Raw genomic sequence first — 17,342 nt, 5'->3', positions numbered from 1 at the left:
CACACACTTTGCAGCCCTCCTCGTTTCTCCACTATATATTTCCGTCTTGATTCAGTACATTTAAACTCCTGCCATTTATGCACAAGAAATGTCCATTTTATAAAAAATAAATAAATGAAAAATACACCAGTAAATTGGCGAGCACCTGACCTGATTTAAACCCGTTGGAACATGAGAAATTACAGCCCAGCCTGGCCCGAACCTGACATGTTGCTTCGGGCCTAATCGAGCTCAGGCAGAGAATCAGAGCTCTAGTCTCAGGTATGACTTCATATACACATGTGGTGAGGGGAACTGTACAATAAAAACACCTGAGTATGCCTTGAACTGCATTTTCAGTGATGTCATCTGCATTATGTTTCAGCCACCTCTAAAAATTAGATATTGGATTTCTGCTTTTTCTTGCTCACACTTGTAAAAAAAAAAAAAATAAAGGCCTTGTGTTTATTATACAGAAAATTGGATTTGAACTGCTTGTCTCAGCACAGAGTCACATTGTACATCAGCTATTGTGTCTGCCACTTTCCGCTCACTCTGAGCTTCCTAAATTAGGCTTGACGCGGTGAGCTGAGGATCAACTCGATAAATGACGTGTCATTATAGCTCTATTCACTGTAATATGTAGAGCAGTTGTTCCGTTCTGTCTCTATTCTTAGTAATGTTTCCCTCAGCGGAGTGTCAGTGGGTTCAGGTGCACGGCTGGGAACAATGGAGGCTGTTGTACAAGTGTGTGTGCGTGTGTGTGTTGCTCTGAAAGGTGCTCAGACCTCCTCAGCAGCTACTGTCCTGAAGCGGAGGAGGATGGCCTGTAAACATGTACAAGACACTCACAGACTCCAGACTTTACACACATACACACACACACACACACACACACACACACACACACACACACAGTGACGTATACATTAAGTGAGCCTAAGTTGACGAGCTGTCAGTTGGCGGAGAGCAAATTCCAGGCTGATCCCCCCTCCCTGCTCTCCTGTCTGCAGCCTTCCTGTGCAGACAGAGATAGTTGTTGTGTAGGAGGTTTAATGCTGCTCGATAGACAGGTCGAGCTGCAGCGCACCGTCACACACGGGAAGGGTCAGCACGCACCTGAACTGTGTTGCATCACTTGTGTCTCTGAGCCTTTTACAGCTGTTGTTTGTTTGGGGGAGTGAGGATTGACAAACAAAGTAAATACATTAATTCGAAGTACAAATAATGGAGGTGGAATAAAGGTTATGGCAGGTGCTCATATACTGTGCATTTATTTTACACTTGGACTGTGTTTTAAGAAAGAGCTGAAGTTATGAGATACATTCAGTGCAGCGCAGCAAAAAGAGCTTACAAGAAAATTTACAAAACGGGGTTTGTTTGAAATGATTTTCCTCCATGAGTGGTGAAATATGTAGAAAGAGTAATCGTGGATTAAAGTTTATAATTCCCACTCCTCTGTGAGATTTTACGTTCAGAATTTAAAGGAGAGCTGTATTGCTCATTTTCAGGTTCACACTTGTATTTCAGGTTTCTATCAGTAAATGTGCTTCATGTTTTAATGTTCAGAACACCTGTATCCACTCTCTGTCTGAGGTGCTCCATTTTAGTGCCTGTCTCTTCAACCCCCCCTCCCAAAAAAGCCCACTGTACTGTTATTGGTCAGCTGGTCCCTCCAAGTTGGGTCCTACAGAGGCATGGCAAGACTTCCTCCAAGCATTCGGTGAACACACATTGGGTATGCCATTGTGGGTACTTCATGCTCGCTAAGGAGACACACATGCATCCTTGAAATTTCTCTAAAGGAAGAACTTGGTCCTTGGTAGAATTCGAAGGATCCTTGACATTGGAACAATCCTTCGGCGGGACTCAGTGACATAAAACCTTTTTATACCTGATTTACAGCGAATGTTGGGCTGTTTTGCCGGCAAGCTGCGAGCGTTTAGACACACAGAGCCGGATTGGCGAGTTGATCCGAGGTGCCCAATTTTCCGCCTCATAGGGTAGACATATTGGCGGAACCTTTTTGGATAAAAAGAACAAGGCGGCCACCGGAGTGGCTGTTGATGACTTGTGGGAGGAGCTGTTGATGACACCGCACGTGCGACCCACTGGCGGTGGATAAACAGGAAACAGCTGATAGCAGGAATTAGCGAGCAGCTAGTAGCAAGAGGGAAACACAAACCTGACAGACACTGTAAAGATGAGCAACTGGTGAAACAAGGAATTGTGCGCCCTCCTTGTCCTCGCAAACGAAGAGGCCATTAACCGTCAGATGACGGGGACGGTGAAGAACGGGCCAACTTACGTCGAGAGAATCGCTGAAGGACGGCTTCCCTCCCATTTTGTTTTTATACTGCCAATGCTGAGAAAAGACTGATTGGGCTTTCCTGCAAATTTGCACAATTCCTGTCTAAAAAGGGCTTCTGTCTGAGGTGCTCCATTTAAATGCCTGTCTCTTCAAACCCCCCCTCCCAAAAAATCCCACTGTGCTGTTGTTGGTCAGCAAGTTGGGTGCTAGAGAGGCATGGCCAGACTCCTACTTAGCATTCGGTGAACACACATTGGAACAAGCTAGCGTGTGCCCAGGTGTGCGTCATTGAAGAGACCGCGCCTTCACTTCTGGCAGTGTTCACACAGAATTGTGGGTACTTCATGCCTGCTAAGGAGACACACATGCATCCTTGAGATTTCTCTGAAGGAAGGACTTGGTTCCCAGTAGAATTCGAAGGATCCTGACATTGGAACAATCCTTCAGCGGGACTCAGTGACATAGCCTCCTTGAAATTCAGCCATATAAGGATCCTTCCTTGACTTTGAGAAGCACCAAGAGTTTCTAGGTCTTCCACATCTTGGAAGACCTAGAAACGTCTGCACCATCATTGCAGCTGGGGAAGGACTGTTAGAGAGTAATGTGTCACTTCCTCCTGCTAAAAATACTCACCAATAAAAGCGTCTAAACACAATCGTTTTAGCTTGAATATGATCTGAAATTGGAAGGAAATGAACAACATTGGTAACCAAGGTTATGTCTCACTGACATTAGTATGTAGCTTCATGTAGCTTCATAATGAAGCATTTGCTGTAGCATGCCTGGAGCAGATGAAAATATCCGTCACAAGCTGACGTCAGCACGTCACCAAAGTGAAAAACACCCTGCCGTATTCAGAACAGTCTTAAGCATGTTTTCGCTGACATGGATTACTTTTACATATGTTAACCTCACTATTTGAAATGATTTTGACCATGTTTTATATGAACACCCAACAATGCAACATTATATCTATGACAGAAAGTAAGTGGACACATTTTGACTGTAATTCTGTTGGGTTTTTCCTCAGTGTCGGCCTTATGCTTCTAGCTTTTGAAACATTAGAGCTGATTCTGTTAAAAATGCCACCTGTTGCTTGACGGTGTCACGCTGGGCACAGATCATCGTGACAATGAAAGAGTAGCGCTGGTTGTCATATCTGCTCTTCTGTTTTTATTGCAGCTCTTAAATCTGCTGTGAACTTTCACAGCAGGCAAGCAGCTGACCTTTTTGCAGCCGGTGAACACAGAAGGCAATGCTCCCGTGTTGCCTGTCCATTAGCTCCTCTAACAAGCCTGGCTCTTTCAGTATGAGGTCCTCTCCAGTCCCTCTGAAGCTGAATCATCTTTGTCCTTTTGTGATGTTGAATCTTTTTCTGGCCCCTGTTCCTGTAACCAGTTTGGTTTAATGATCCAAACAGAAACCTCAAAGCCTGATGTCATTACTGCAAGAGTCAGCGAGGTTAACAAACACCTCCAACATAATAAACTTAACTTTTGAGGGGCGGTCTCTTAATATACTTCTCTCTGAGTCTCAACTTTGGGCATCAGTTTTCTATAGTGACCAGAAGAATGAGACTACAGTGAAAAAAGCTGAAGAGATGAGGTGTGCCTGCAGGATGTCACTGTGCTCCAAGTGCTCAGGAGGATCTCAGTATCAAGGTACTGCTCCTTTGCATTACAAAGACTACAGTCATGGTAGGTGTGGCCCCCAGCTGGGATACTTCTTCACCTCATTGCCACCTCCTCTCAGGAGGATTTCCCAGTACAGCTGATTGGATGGGTACCCCAGGGAGACCCGTGGGGAGATCCAGAGTAGCTGGAGGCAACTGTGAGTTGCCTTTTGAACTCAACCAGGATACATGGTTAAAAAATGAAACAGGAAATGGATTGAAACCTGATGTGCATTATAACCAGTTCACCAGCAGCCCAGTCGCCAGAAGCGAATGATGTATGTTTCTGCAAACCAGGGATATACATAACATTTATACATTTCATACATGTGATGTAGTTCAGATTAGATCTATGTGAGGTAGTGGTGGTTATGACAGGTTTGAGACCACCAAGAATGGGTATTTTTTACTGAGAGTTTTGGGCATACCCAACTTTGACCTACTCTTGTCCCTTTAACGAAAGTTTGGGATATTTCAGGCCGTGTTTGCAGCGACAAAAGGAAGTATTTTTTAACTAGACTTCAGGGCGTTTCCAGCTGTGTTTTAGCAACAAAAGCATTTATTTTTTTTACTGAGAGTTCAGGAGATGTTCAGCCGTATTTGTAGCAACCAAAGCAGCCATTTTTTACTCGGAGTTTGGGACATGTTCAGCCATGTTTGTTGCGGCAAAGAAGGTATGTTTTTATTAGTGTTTAGGACATTGCTTGCCAAAAGCGCTTATATTTTACTGAGAGTTCAGGACACGTCCATCCGTGTTTGCAGCGACAAAAGGAAGTATTTTTTATTTACAGTCCGGGACATTTCCAGCTGTGTTTTTAGCAACAGAGTCATTCATTTTTTACAGGGAGTTTGGGACATGTTCAGCCATGATTGTTGCGACAAAAGAAGGTATGTTTTTCTTAGAGCTCAGGACATTTCAAGCTGTGTTTTAGCAACAAAAGCACATATTTTTGCTGATAGTTTGATAGTCTCGAGTGACCAGCCTCCCTTACTTCGGAATAGGAGTCTGGGGACATTCGTCTTTCGTTTTGTAATAGAAATGGGTGGGGATATCGAGACCACGTGACGGCGTTGTCATAGGTACTGCACGTGTACCACGTACCATAAACACAGAGAGCAGGTTACCGGTGTGTAGTAGATGTAGATTCGTAATGTAGTCAGTCACACTGAAGAAACGTGTGGATATTTATCTGGTTTGTTTGGAGTCGTTCCTGTCATCGAAGCAGTCCGGTGTAGGCAGCTGTAAGGCAAAGCTCATCAGCCATTGGTCAAGGAAGTACGGAGGTACAGTACACGGATTTGCTTTCCTATGGGAATGTCCACAGACGACAGAGTCAGCCAGCGTGCTGACGTTATGGTGTCTGTGTAAGAGACTAAGAGTTTGAGACATTTGCAGCTGTGTTTGTAGCAACCGAACCGGGAATTTTAAGCCAAAACCTGTTTTTGTAACCCTAATCAACTAGTTTTTGTGCCTAAACCTAACCACATGTCAACCATGTTGTTTTCACAACGGAAAATTGCAAGGGTAAATGTAAAGTTTTAAGATATCCTCTATATATAAAATGTATAAATGTAACATATCTATGGTTTGCAGAAATGTACAATGCTGACGTTCTCTCTGGTGACTGGGCTGTGACCAGAGAGGAAGCTTGGGCTAATTTGCTGCAGTTGAGCAGATTGTAAAGAATTTAAGTGGTTTAAAGAACAGGAATCTGGTCAAGAATACAACTCCCAGTCTTCAATAGCAGTCAAGTCAGACTGTAAATGGCACTTTTATTCTTGATGTGTCTGCAGCTCCATTGTCATTGTCTTTCACAGAAGTGGCCAGACTTCTGGCATACCATCACACAGCAGAATCAATGCGACGACACTCGAGAGGAATGAGATATAACCCTCCACTTTGTGTTTCTGCTGTGTAGCTCGCAGAACTCTCTGCTGCACTGATGTAATGATCATCCCTGTACTGTACCAGGAGCATCGTTTGTGGAAGGCATTAAGGAGCACTCACATCCCCAGACTAAATCACAACCTCATCGACTGCACCCACCTCAAATTATGACCCTATCAGCACAAAACAAAGTAATGAATCCGATTCTCTGAGCGCGCGCACCAGATAATGTGTGATGAGAACGCCTGTGCACATGAATTTGGGTATTACAGGAATCAATATGCGCTTTCCGCCTTGCAACAAATTAGATATCCAAGTTGCAATAAAAGAAGGAGAAGCTGCCTATTGTTCTTCCCCTCTCCTCTCATTAATAAAATAACTTTTACAGAAGGCTTATTTAATATGCCTCTGCCATTTCTGACTGATGACATGAAGGTTTGTGTGAATTCAATCTGTGTTGATGTGACACAGATGTGACCAAGATGAACCTTAAATGTGCAGTGGTGAAACGTAGCAAAGTACATTTACTCAAGTACACTATTTAAGTACAATTCTGAGGTACTTACACTTAACTTGAGTGGTAAGAGGTTTTGAATTATTTCTAAATTGTTCTCAGCTGGTGCTACTAAAATTTAATTTGGACTAAAGAAACAAATCTACAGGTTTCTGCTGCTCTCCACTGTTGCACTTCTAATACTTCCAGTATTAAATTTCTGTGTGAATGGTTTGGCCACTGCTGCAACATTCCTGTGCTTGTTGTCTACACACTTGGCTTCAAATGCATACAACTACCCTGCCCTTGGATTATTTACCCTTCCCTTAACATGCCCTCACACACTTCACCCCACACCACTGCGGCCGCCCTGAAACAGGCCTTTGGTGCAGCCTTTGATGTCTGCTTTGGCAGGGTGAAGACAAATAACTGAGCAGCACTATCAGCTCTGGCAGCTGAGTCCAGCCGCGAACCGACCGGCTGCTGGTGGTGGTGGGAATGAAAGACAAAAGGCCTGTCATCAACTGGCCAGGAGCACCAAGTGTGCGCGCGCGCGTGTGTGTGTGTGTGTGTACGCACTGCCCGACATTTTAAGTATACAGACAATGCGCTCAAGTATGTGTGTGTTTATAATTACTCCTCTCTGGATTCTTTCAGAGGGCTGTCAGCTGTATCCGGATCTTGTGTACACTCTGCATGACAGCCACTGGCAGGAACAGACTGGTGCTCTACCTGAGCCAACACTGCAGTGTGTGTGTGTGTGTGTGTGTGTGTGTGTCTTAGCCTATAAAAAACAACACCTCAGTGTCAGAGCGAGGACCTTGAAAAGCCACAGCCGAAACGGTCAATCTGACGTCCCATCATCACCCACCTTCTGCCTGCCGCCTACCCATAATCCCCTTCTTCTCCCTCAACCTAATTGCTTAGCTGAGATGATTAAACCGTTGACTGTGTATAAACAAGGACATGCTAGCCTGTTTTACACAGAGCTCACACTCTAGGGCTGCCTTTGCATTTTTACACAGAACCAAACAATGGACCTCATTGTCTCCAACCTTGCGCACATTTTCAGTTGCTGTTCTTCTTCTTTGAGTTAGCTGCTAACTGCTGCTAGCTGCTTTTTAAATCTCCTGGCCGTGGGTCACACTCATCCCGTCTATGGTCCTGTCCTGCCGGCTCTCCTTTTTACACAGACATTGACTCAGCGTTGTTAGTACCTCTGCTGCAGGCTTAAAGGCGAGACAAGTCTGTCCTCCCATTTCACGACCGTACCTTTCATAGAGAGCGGTGAAGCAGAATGATGACGTGAAATTCCCGCCTTGAACAGTCAGTGTAAAGTACATGTCAGAGTTGTTTTCTGTCATAATTGGTAGTTCTTATAATGCTGATGTACGTTCAAGTGTACGTTTTTCTGAAAAGTTTAGTTTTAATCAGTTTGTTGATGCTACAAAAAGTGGGTTTGACAGCATGATTGACAGCTGTGTGTGCCAATCGGTGTGCTCGTGATCAATGGTGCTGCTTGCCATTGGTCAAATGGATGTATGGATGGGAATTAGATATTGTGGAGACTGCAACTGCGCGGACTCTGGCTCCAAATGATGTCACCAGCGCTAGATGGCAGTGGCTGTATCTGGGATATTTTGGCTTCATTTTTGTACAGTGGGAGGAAGTGGAAGACAGGTTCGTTTTCATTCAGTTTGGTTTCATTTTCTTCTTCCTAATAGATATTTAATGCTATAAAAAGGGGGTATGACACCATGATTGACAGCTGTGTGTGTCAATCAGTGTGCTCGCTATCAGTGGGGCTGCTCGTTATTGGGTCGGACAGGTTTATGGGCAGTAATTCGACGCTTGGGCTACACTCCCTGATGGCTTCTGTGCAGACTCTTGCTCCAAATGCATCAACAGCGCAAGATGGCAGCGGTAGTATCCGGGATGTTTTGGCTTCATTTTTATGTTGTGGAAAAAAGCGGAGATGCATTGTTCATCTTATACTGAAAAAAGTGAACTAGTAACTCCAATAAATCATCCCTCCATCCTTCCTATGACGCATCACAGACACAATGAGTTGGTAAACACGAACGTGCTGATGACACATTATATGATTTCTGAGTAGTAGCACGTCAAACCTTGCTGCTGTTTGGAGCAAGGTTACCTTGTGTGGCTTGAACCTCCCTACCTGTACCAAATCCGTATCCTTCAGCCATGAATCATCCTAAAATGATCCTGCTCAAGTTTTCAATGTTTCGTCACCTAAACTAAATAGTCCAAACTAAGCAGCAGAGCATATTTCAGAAGTCTTTGCTGGCTCCTGGCCGTCTTGGATCAGGCTCTCTGAGCTGGCATCTACTCCGGTGTTAATGCGTAACTTCTGATTGGTGAAGCTGGCTGCTGGCCTCATCTGAGTGTTACATTACTTCTAACTGGCAGAGCTGAGCTAAAAGCTGTTGAGACTCAGATTCCAAAAATGCCAATAGGGAGGGAACAAGATACAGTAGAATGGCCACAGGATAACAAAAATAGTGGCGAACATTGGCTGCGCTTCAGGCCCAGATACACTGGCTCCAACTATTTTTAAGTGTATGCATTTATAGCAATAAGCGCAGTCCTCCTTCATTCAGTTTTGATGCATTAATGCCGCATTGCTGCTTCAGTGGAGCCAAATTAGTAATATATACAGCAAAACAAGCCCACACTGCTTTAAACTGACTTGTCATCATACTGTAACAATACGCCCCTGGTTGCTTCTGAGTGCCTCATAATTACAATGACTGCATCTTCTTTATTTTTCCACAAACTAAACTCTTTCCTTGAGATTCAGCCTCCTTTAAAGTTGTTATTGTGGAAGCAGGAAAGTAGCGAGGACGCACTCTTGGTCCTGTGTCTGTGGCCATGGCTTTACATGTGTTTTTGTGGTGAAAATAAAGACTGTTCCCTGTGTCCTTTCCAGCATGTCATCCCTCCTGCTGGCTCTGCACTGGGCCGTCTGCAGACAACTGTACGTCCTGTCGCCCCCCGTTCAGCCTTCACGAGGGCCGCTGTGTCGACACCAGCCCACAAGGCTTCTTTATCCAGGACAATGAGTGCCAAGGTGAGAGCACACTCACTTTTTTATTGCTGTACTTGTGAGCACACCAATTAACACTGTGCACCCCCTTGTTCCCAACATAACCTACAACCTTAACCCTTAAAACATGACCAGACAAATTGTCCTCACTTCACAAAGATGTCCTCAAGGTCAAGAAGCTGGTCCTCACAAAGATAGCAGTGCAAGAGCAGCGAAAAAGTAAAAGTAGCAATATCATCCCAGCCAACATTCCCGTCTTTAAGAGGCTGTATCTGGCTGCGTTTACAAACTAGAGTGATGATACTGATATCACATGAAACTAGACAACCCAAGGCATCCAGTGGCGCCAACTTTGTTATGATCTCTTCTCAGAAAAGAGGCTGAATAATGCTGCAAACTGAGGCCAAAGTGTGGCGAGGGAAAAACAATGTGGCCATTTTAACAGAGGTCCCTTGACCTCTCACCTCAGGACATCTGAATAAAAGTGGGTTCTGTGGATACTCACAAGTCTCCCCTGCACAGACAGGACCACTTAATGCATGCCGTATGAATGTACGTGTTATTTTGGCCTTTTGTATTTGAATATTTCTGCATATTGGAGTACATAAACAGTATTGAAAATGTATAAATTGGGTACGACTTGAAAGCTGAGACTGCTGTGGATTCAGTGAGCCCAGTTTTATTCATATGTGATAATGTTAGCCCTCATAGCAGCCATTTCATTGTAGTGAGGCCATTTTTTTGGAACTTGATCTCACTGTAAAAATGACCTATAGTGACCTCTGGGATAATCACAGCCTCATGAAACTTTACAGCAACAAACTACAGACCCCAGGCATTCAGAAAATGTTAAGCTTTGATAGGTTTGTTGACAAAAGGGGGTTTCACAGCAGTCTCAAAAACAAAAGTGCTCGCCAACAAGTCACTGAAAAATGCAGATCTTACAGAAATTTCCAAATGTGAAATATTTTTGAAATCACAGCATGGATTATTCTGTGCTGTTCCTCAAGGTCTTGGTATCTTAGTGTGTTGTTTTAAAGGGCTTCTTGACCATTTTATCAAGTGGCAAGTGAAATTTAGCACCACAACTGTGTAACAAATGATATCAACCCAAAAATTGAACTTAAAACGACTTATGAAACATAATGGTCATTGTATTGATAGATGCTTCACCAAAACACAATGTTTATTACAGATTTATGACTAGAAAAAGTTGCCACACAGTGCTGAGCTGCATCTGAAAATAATCTGCAGGTTCCCAGCTTTCAGATGATGTGCACCACCTCAATGTGACAAATACAGTCAACCTGCTGTCTCCCCCTAAAGATCACCTGCCCCCCCTAAAAAAGACAAAAATGCATCTATGTGGGTGTTCGAATAATGTGCATAATCTAACAAACTTTAATGTCGCAGCTGGTGAAGGTGGAGTTTATTTCCATTACTTACTACATCAGTGGCGGTTCTAGGCCAGTTTCAATGGGGGGGGTGGGGCAAGCTAGGGCCAGTCCTTTTGATACAGGGGCACATACAAGTAGGGTCAAATATCTAAGTCTGAACAATAAGATATATATGTACATATATATATATGTATATCAGTGTTTCCCACAGGATTTTTGGAGACTACATCCAACCCTGTAGGGCGGTCCGGGGGCATGCTCCCCCAGGAGAAGATTTCGTATCTATTTGATTTAAGGCATCAATCTGGTGAATTCTGAGAGCCAAGTTATGATGGCAGAATATGCCTAGATTTCAACATATTTGTGCTTTTTATGTGTGAAAAATGTTCTATTTTTACTGATAAATCACTAGTGGTATGTTATGGTGAAGGGTTACACTTAAAATAAGGCTAAGGATTAGTGGTTTAACATTTCACTAATCAAAAGAAAAATGACTGACGTACTAATGGAGGGCTATTTTATTATTTTAAATCATGTGCATACAAAATATTCTTTTAAAACTCTCACTCACAAACACAGTTACAGATACGCAAAACAATACAAAATACGCAATACGAAGAGAAAACAAAAGGTAAAGGTAAGGTGAAATTAATTTCACACAAACAGACATAAATTACTGCTTTTCCTTCCCTCCCTCAGGATTTGCAAGTATGGCACCCTGAATCAGAGCATTTAGTTTTACACGGCTTCGAAAACAAGATTTCAAAAGCCCTCTGGTAGTTGAATGCCTCTGGGACAGGCAACCCACTGGATCCATGGCGTGCGCGATCCGGCCGAGGCACAGGTGCCGGAGCTAATAGCGGCCATTCAAGTCAGTGTAAGCTGCTCCACCAGCCGCGACCTAGAAGCGGCTTGGCACTCCGCTCCGAGTCTATTTCTGATGGACGCCACGTGATGGCACGTCAATTTGCACAAACCAGATGAGTCAAACAGGAAGTATCCTGTAAGGAGAGTATCCGGTCAATTTTCACAATAAAACACCCATGAAAATTCAGATCGTATTTCACGTGGCTACATCAACATGGTGTGACATGTAACTACCATGAGCCAAATGAGAACCAGAACGTTTTCAGAGCTTACTTCAATGGTGCTGTGTGTTGCCGTGCAGGCTCAGAGTTGTCTTAAATACAGCCACACAATTCTCTACTGATGTTTTCAACCGGCAACTGGTTGAGACGATTTAGTTCCACGTTACATGTTGCCCCTCCGACTCTTTGGCAGGGGGGCCACAGGGAGGGCCGGACTCCGAGTTACGGGGGCACTGGCCCCTGCTGGCCTTCTCCTAAAACTGCCATTGTACTACATGTGTTTTAAATCAAAGAAGTGGAATAAAAAGTACCATATTTACATCTGAAATGCAGTAATGAGCGACATTAAATGGAATTACAAAAGTAAAATGCAAGTACCTCAAAATTTTCCTTAAGCACAGTTCTTCAGTAAATGTGTTAAATAACTTCACACACGGCAGTGTTCATAATTTAGTTATTTAACTGGTGCTTTTAACTGTGGAACATTATACTTTGCGCCTCTAAACCAAAAAGACAATGATCAGGATAATTGTTGGTCCAAATTAAGGTGGAAGTTTATGTGGACTTGCAGTGCCTGTAGCTGTTGCTGCCTCTCATCAGGAATAAACCACAGAGGCTGTAAAACTTTGCAATTATTGACTCACCTTCTTTGACCCATGTAAACTTGTTTCTACTGTGTAAGCAAGAAAACACGTCCAAAATGTTCTCTCCTCTCTGACAGGTGCACAACACCACTGAGACACTTTTGCTGGAAGGAACACAAGGAAAGAAATAGCTTCTAATTATAGCTAGAAAGTAATGCAACCAAAAAATAATTGGGAAAAGGTGTGATTAATGATAAGCAGTTTTCATGAAGGTGTGATTCATAGGACAACAGTGTCATCACCTATAAAACTCTTTCTGTGTATGCGCAGGGAAATTAAATTGAAATCAACCGTGGTGAAATCCAGAATAAGAGAGTCTGTAAATAAGCCAAATTGTGGGAGAAATTTTATTTCAAAGATTATTTTTTTCTCCAAAAGCTGTTTGAAGGGACTCTGGAGAGTGATGATCTGTTTGGACGCTGCTGGAGTCTGCCTCCTGGTGTTCTTGGGTCCAGACTGTAGCTCTTGGTTCAGTCAGTGTAATGAAAAGCATTGATGTTACACAGAATTAATGTGACCCAGAGCCCCAGAGATAGGTATTATAATTCAGTTTGTGTTCACCACAGGTGCACTTTCAGGTTAGGTCTGCTGTGAAAGCTTTTCACAGCTTTGTGCTAAAGTGGGATTAGTGAAGGTGTAGTTCATTAAACACAATTATACCAATTTCTCAAAATTACTGCAGAGAATAGTTTAGTTGTGTTTGAATGGTTTATGTAGCACATTTTAACCACATTAAAGGCACAATGAGTGCCTGTAGAGGGAAGGATGGAGAACAGATTTACTGCTTCCTCACATCAAAAGCTATAAAAAGCACCAAGATAAATACAGTAGATGGTAAATGGGCTGCATCTTTTAGCACCCTCCTTCCTTACTGGACAAAGCACTTTGCAATCAGCCTCTCATTCACCAATTCGCACATACATTCATACATCGATGGTAGCGGAGCTGCAGTGCAAGGCGCTGGCCTGCCCATTGGGAGCAACTTGGAGTTCAGTGTCTCACTCAGGGACATGTCGAACTGTTTGGGGTTGTCTTGTGATTAAAGGACAAACTGCTCTACCTCCTGAGCCACAGTTGTCCTTAGCAGTGAGACATAGTCAGATCCTTTATTTAAATAAAAGTGGAAATACTAGAGTCTGTAAATACTCCATTACTATTATAAGTCCCAAATTCAAAATGTTACGAGTTATAATGTGTATTACTACGAAATTGTGATTTATATGATTTACTAAAATAAAAGCACTTGCACCAGGGAGATAAACACAACTCAAAGGTACAACTAGGGATGTCAGTGGTCAACCATTAATCAGTTAAATAAACTAAAAGTGCTAGATAAATAATTTTCCTCCCTCTGAGATATAGTGGAGTAGAAGTATAAAGCATTATATCATATGTCAAAATTGTAGTGAACTGCAGTACCTGAGTAAAGGTACATGGTTACATTACAACACCGATGATAGCTACTACATGGTGTTAACTACTGAGAAGACCTTAGCGGAGCTCCCCAGCCTGTGTACCCCCCCTTTATTACCCACCTTGTTAATGAAAATCCATTTGCTAATCTCCCCTTCATTACACCAGCTCAGTTTACCGTCTCTGACCTCATTTAAAGCAAGATGACCTCCTCTATCTGCCGCCTACCAGCTTTAGTCTTCTCAAAACTCACCAAATTTCATTGTTTTTTGTGAGGACAACAAAAACCTTTGGTAAACATAATTAAATTTCGACATTGTTTTTGTTTTTCCTCCAAACTCTGGCCGAGTAATTGAAAGAGCAGATGGATACCTAGACTGTAACGAAGAACGATGATCTCAGATTACATTTCCCCCTGGGATATCAAAATAAATGGGGTCTGTTAGCTTAGTTGGCCTCATCTCATTCACTGTTGATTGGCTCATTAGGAGCTACCCAGATACCCTGGAGAAGTATTGTATTTCTGTCTCAAAGAGAGTAAACTTCCACCACAAAGTTTTGGTGCTGGTGACTTTTTATGCTCGGCAATAAGACACAGCGCTCCTTTAATCGATTTTTTTTTTCTTTATAATGGCTATGAATCAAATGACTATGAGTAATGTGAGAGGGGTGGCACATAATGACAAAGCCACAAAGAATTATCATCAACTGTGCAGCTCTACGGAGCTTTTTAAACTCTTTTATTTAATAGTTTTTTGTTTTATGGCACATTTATGTGTCTGTATGGTTCAGTCTCAGCGTTTTTTCTCAGCCCTGTTTCCAGCAGCAGCAGGAAGCTGTTTCCAACCAGCTGACAAGCAAACAAGCTCTGATAAACCCACTGTACAGTACACTACCGCTCCAGCGCTGAAGAGCAGACACAGGCAGAGACTAGCTGGTGAAAAGAAGGACATCTAGGAGTGAAGGAGCCGGACATTTTTCTCAGTAGCTGCAGACTAAACCAGAGCTAGATGACACGGTTCCCATGGTCATGAAATTCCTCAGGAAGTTATGAAATTAGAAAAACTGTTTTTCAGGCTTCAAAATGGTTTGGAAATAACAGACATTCTTGAAAAAAAAAATTGAATATAAAATGTTTTGGCCACTGTGAAAAATAAAAACAACAAAAACTATAGTTAAAAACATATTTAGAGTGACGCAAAATATGTTCCTTAAAATCTAGCTCAGTGCTCCTTGACCGAATATTAATTAGACATGTAAATAAAGCAGTCATTTGTTTGAAAAGAAATAAATGCATACAAACTTGTCAAAATTATAATACAAAGACATGTCCTGACATCTCAGGATCTTGGTTTACAATCCCCCCAAAGGGGCGTGGCCTCTATGTTTTGCAAAGTTCCAGTATGTGCTGGTCTGGTCGATATACATTTGCAGCTAGTTTGCAGTGGAAATGTCTAACGAGCAAGTAGCATTAGCAAGAGCAAGCACTTTGTTTATTGTTAATTGCTAAAGAAGTGCTTAATTAGAAACTACTTAATTTAAGTAATGAAAATAAAGTGAAATATCTTGGAAAAGTTATGGAAAAGTTTTGAAATTTTATTGGTAAAAATGTGTGGGAACCTTGTAATGGAGAGAGAATATCCGACTTACATTCATCAGGTAAACACAAACACAGCACAGGGATGGTGATGAGGATTAACGTGCAGGTGTAGCATCCTCAAACTTCACTTAATTTTGGGGGCTTTATTGCCTTCATAGAGCAAGATAGAATACATGTGTATAAATGAGAAGGACCCAAGTGTTACGGGGAGTAGAAATAAAGAAGATGGAGGATTTTAAGTACTTAGGGTCAACAGTCCAGAGCAACGGAGAGACCGTGTGCAAGCAGGTTGGAACAGATGGAGAAATGTGTCAGGTGTGATGCGTGATAGAAGAGTAGCAGCAAGATTAAAAGAAAAGGTGAACAAGACAGTGAGAGCAGTGATGTTGTTTGGTTTAGAGACAGTGGCACTGAGGAAGAGACAGGAGGCAGAGGTGGAGGTAGCAGAGATGAAGATGTTGAGGTTCTCTTTGAGAGTGACGAAGGATGGATAGGATCAGGAATGAGGACATCAGAGGGACCGCTCATGTTAGATGTTTTGGAGACTGAGATGGTTTGGACGTGTTCAGAGGAGGGATAGCAGTGAATATATCGGTAGAAGGATGCTGAGGTTGGAACTGCCAGGCAAGAGGCCTAGAGGAAGACCAACGAGGAGATTTATGGATGTAGTGAAAGAGGACATGAAGTCAGTTGGTGTGAGAGAAGAGGATGCAGAGGGTAGGGTTAGATGGAGGCAGATGATTAGCTCTGGCGACCCCTAAAGGGAACAGCCGAAAGAAGAAGAGGCGAAGTCCATTCCTTTCTGGTGTCCTCCATGGAACCTCACTGCAGAAAAAAATGTGTATGTTACTCAACGACAAGAGACAAATTATGTTTTGAAACTGTTTGAATTGTGCCATGAATTACACATAAGATGATTGTCAATTTAAAAGATAATTTTACAATCAATAAAGTTGCCGTTTTTTTGTAGGCTTGTCATTATACCATTTAGTTTTGTGCGAAACTGCTCAGTGAGCTACATTTCTCATCTAGCTCCTTTACTTGATGTCTTTTACCCAGCGACTCCTGATCTTTCAACCAGCCGGGGAGCAAAACAATGAGCAAGATCAGTTGCTCCTTTGAGTACAAACACACAGAAAGAGAGAAACTTATGATGTCACTGAATGAAACTTGACGTATTTTTAGTGTAACACAACAAACTGTGATAACCTGTGATGGGACCGCAAAAAAACTGTTTTAAGTGACAATTGGGACCCTTACAAATATACTGTATAGTACGTCATCATCTGTATAACACAAAAGTCAGGATTCGGTTTTAGTGGGTTTGTCAGTTAGACTTTTACTCTTCCTACAGGAGAGTATTTCTCGGTAAAGAACAGAGTGGTAAATAGTGACAGGAACTAACTGAATAACAACCCTGACCAAACGGTTGTGTAACAGTTTCCTCTCAGTCTGCTGTAAATATTGTTCCTGCTTTCTAACTTTAATCATTTGCGGTCATACGGCCATTAGTTAATGCATTAGAGTATTGCCATGTACTTTTTTTAGATGTTAATATCAAATATGGCCGTCACTGTACCTAATGGCCATGTGTTTTTTGCAACAGCTCCACAGCTTAAAATGTGCTTGACGCAGTTGATAACACTTGAGCAGTACTTAATGAAAACCTCCATTATGAATCATGTGTTTATATCCTGTTTTTTCTCTCTCTCTCTCTCTCTGTCCTCATGTTGTCACCTTTCCTTAACTTCTCTCCTCTAATCTGTTTGTCATTTTACTGCTTCTTCTCT

General features: G+C 42.5%; 1 protein-coding gene across 1 annotated transcript in view; it reads left to right on the top strand.

Moving 5' to 3' along the window:
- fras1 (Fraser extracellular matrix complex subunit 1) overlaps positions 1-17,342 on the top strand; it is a 402,098-nt gene that overhangs the window by 216,431 nt on the left and 168,325 nt on the right. The window contains exon 18 of the mRNA XM_049578302.1: positions 9,294-9,434. Within this exon, the coding sequence (XP_049434259.1) occupies positions 9,294-9,434 (141 nt within the window). The remainder of the gene's footprint in view (positions 1-9,293; positions 9,435-17,342) is intronic.

This window comes from Epinephelus fuscoguttatus, linkage group LG6 (assembly GCF_011397635.1).
Source record: "Epinephelus fuscoguttatus linkage group LG6, E.fuscoguttatus.final_Chr_v1".
NCBI classification, from domain to species: Eukaryota; Metazoa; Chordata; class Actinopteri; order Perciformes; family Serranidae; genus Epinephelus; species Epinephelus fuscoguttatus.
Note: the sequence above shows the minus strand (reverse complement) of the source record. Positions and strands in the feature narration are given on the sequence as shown.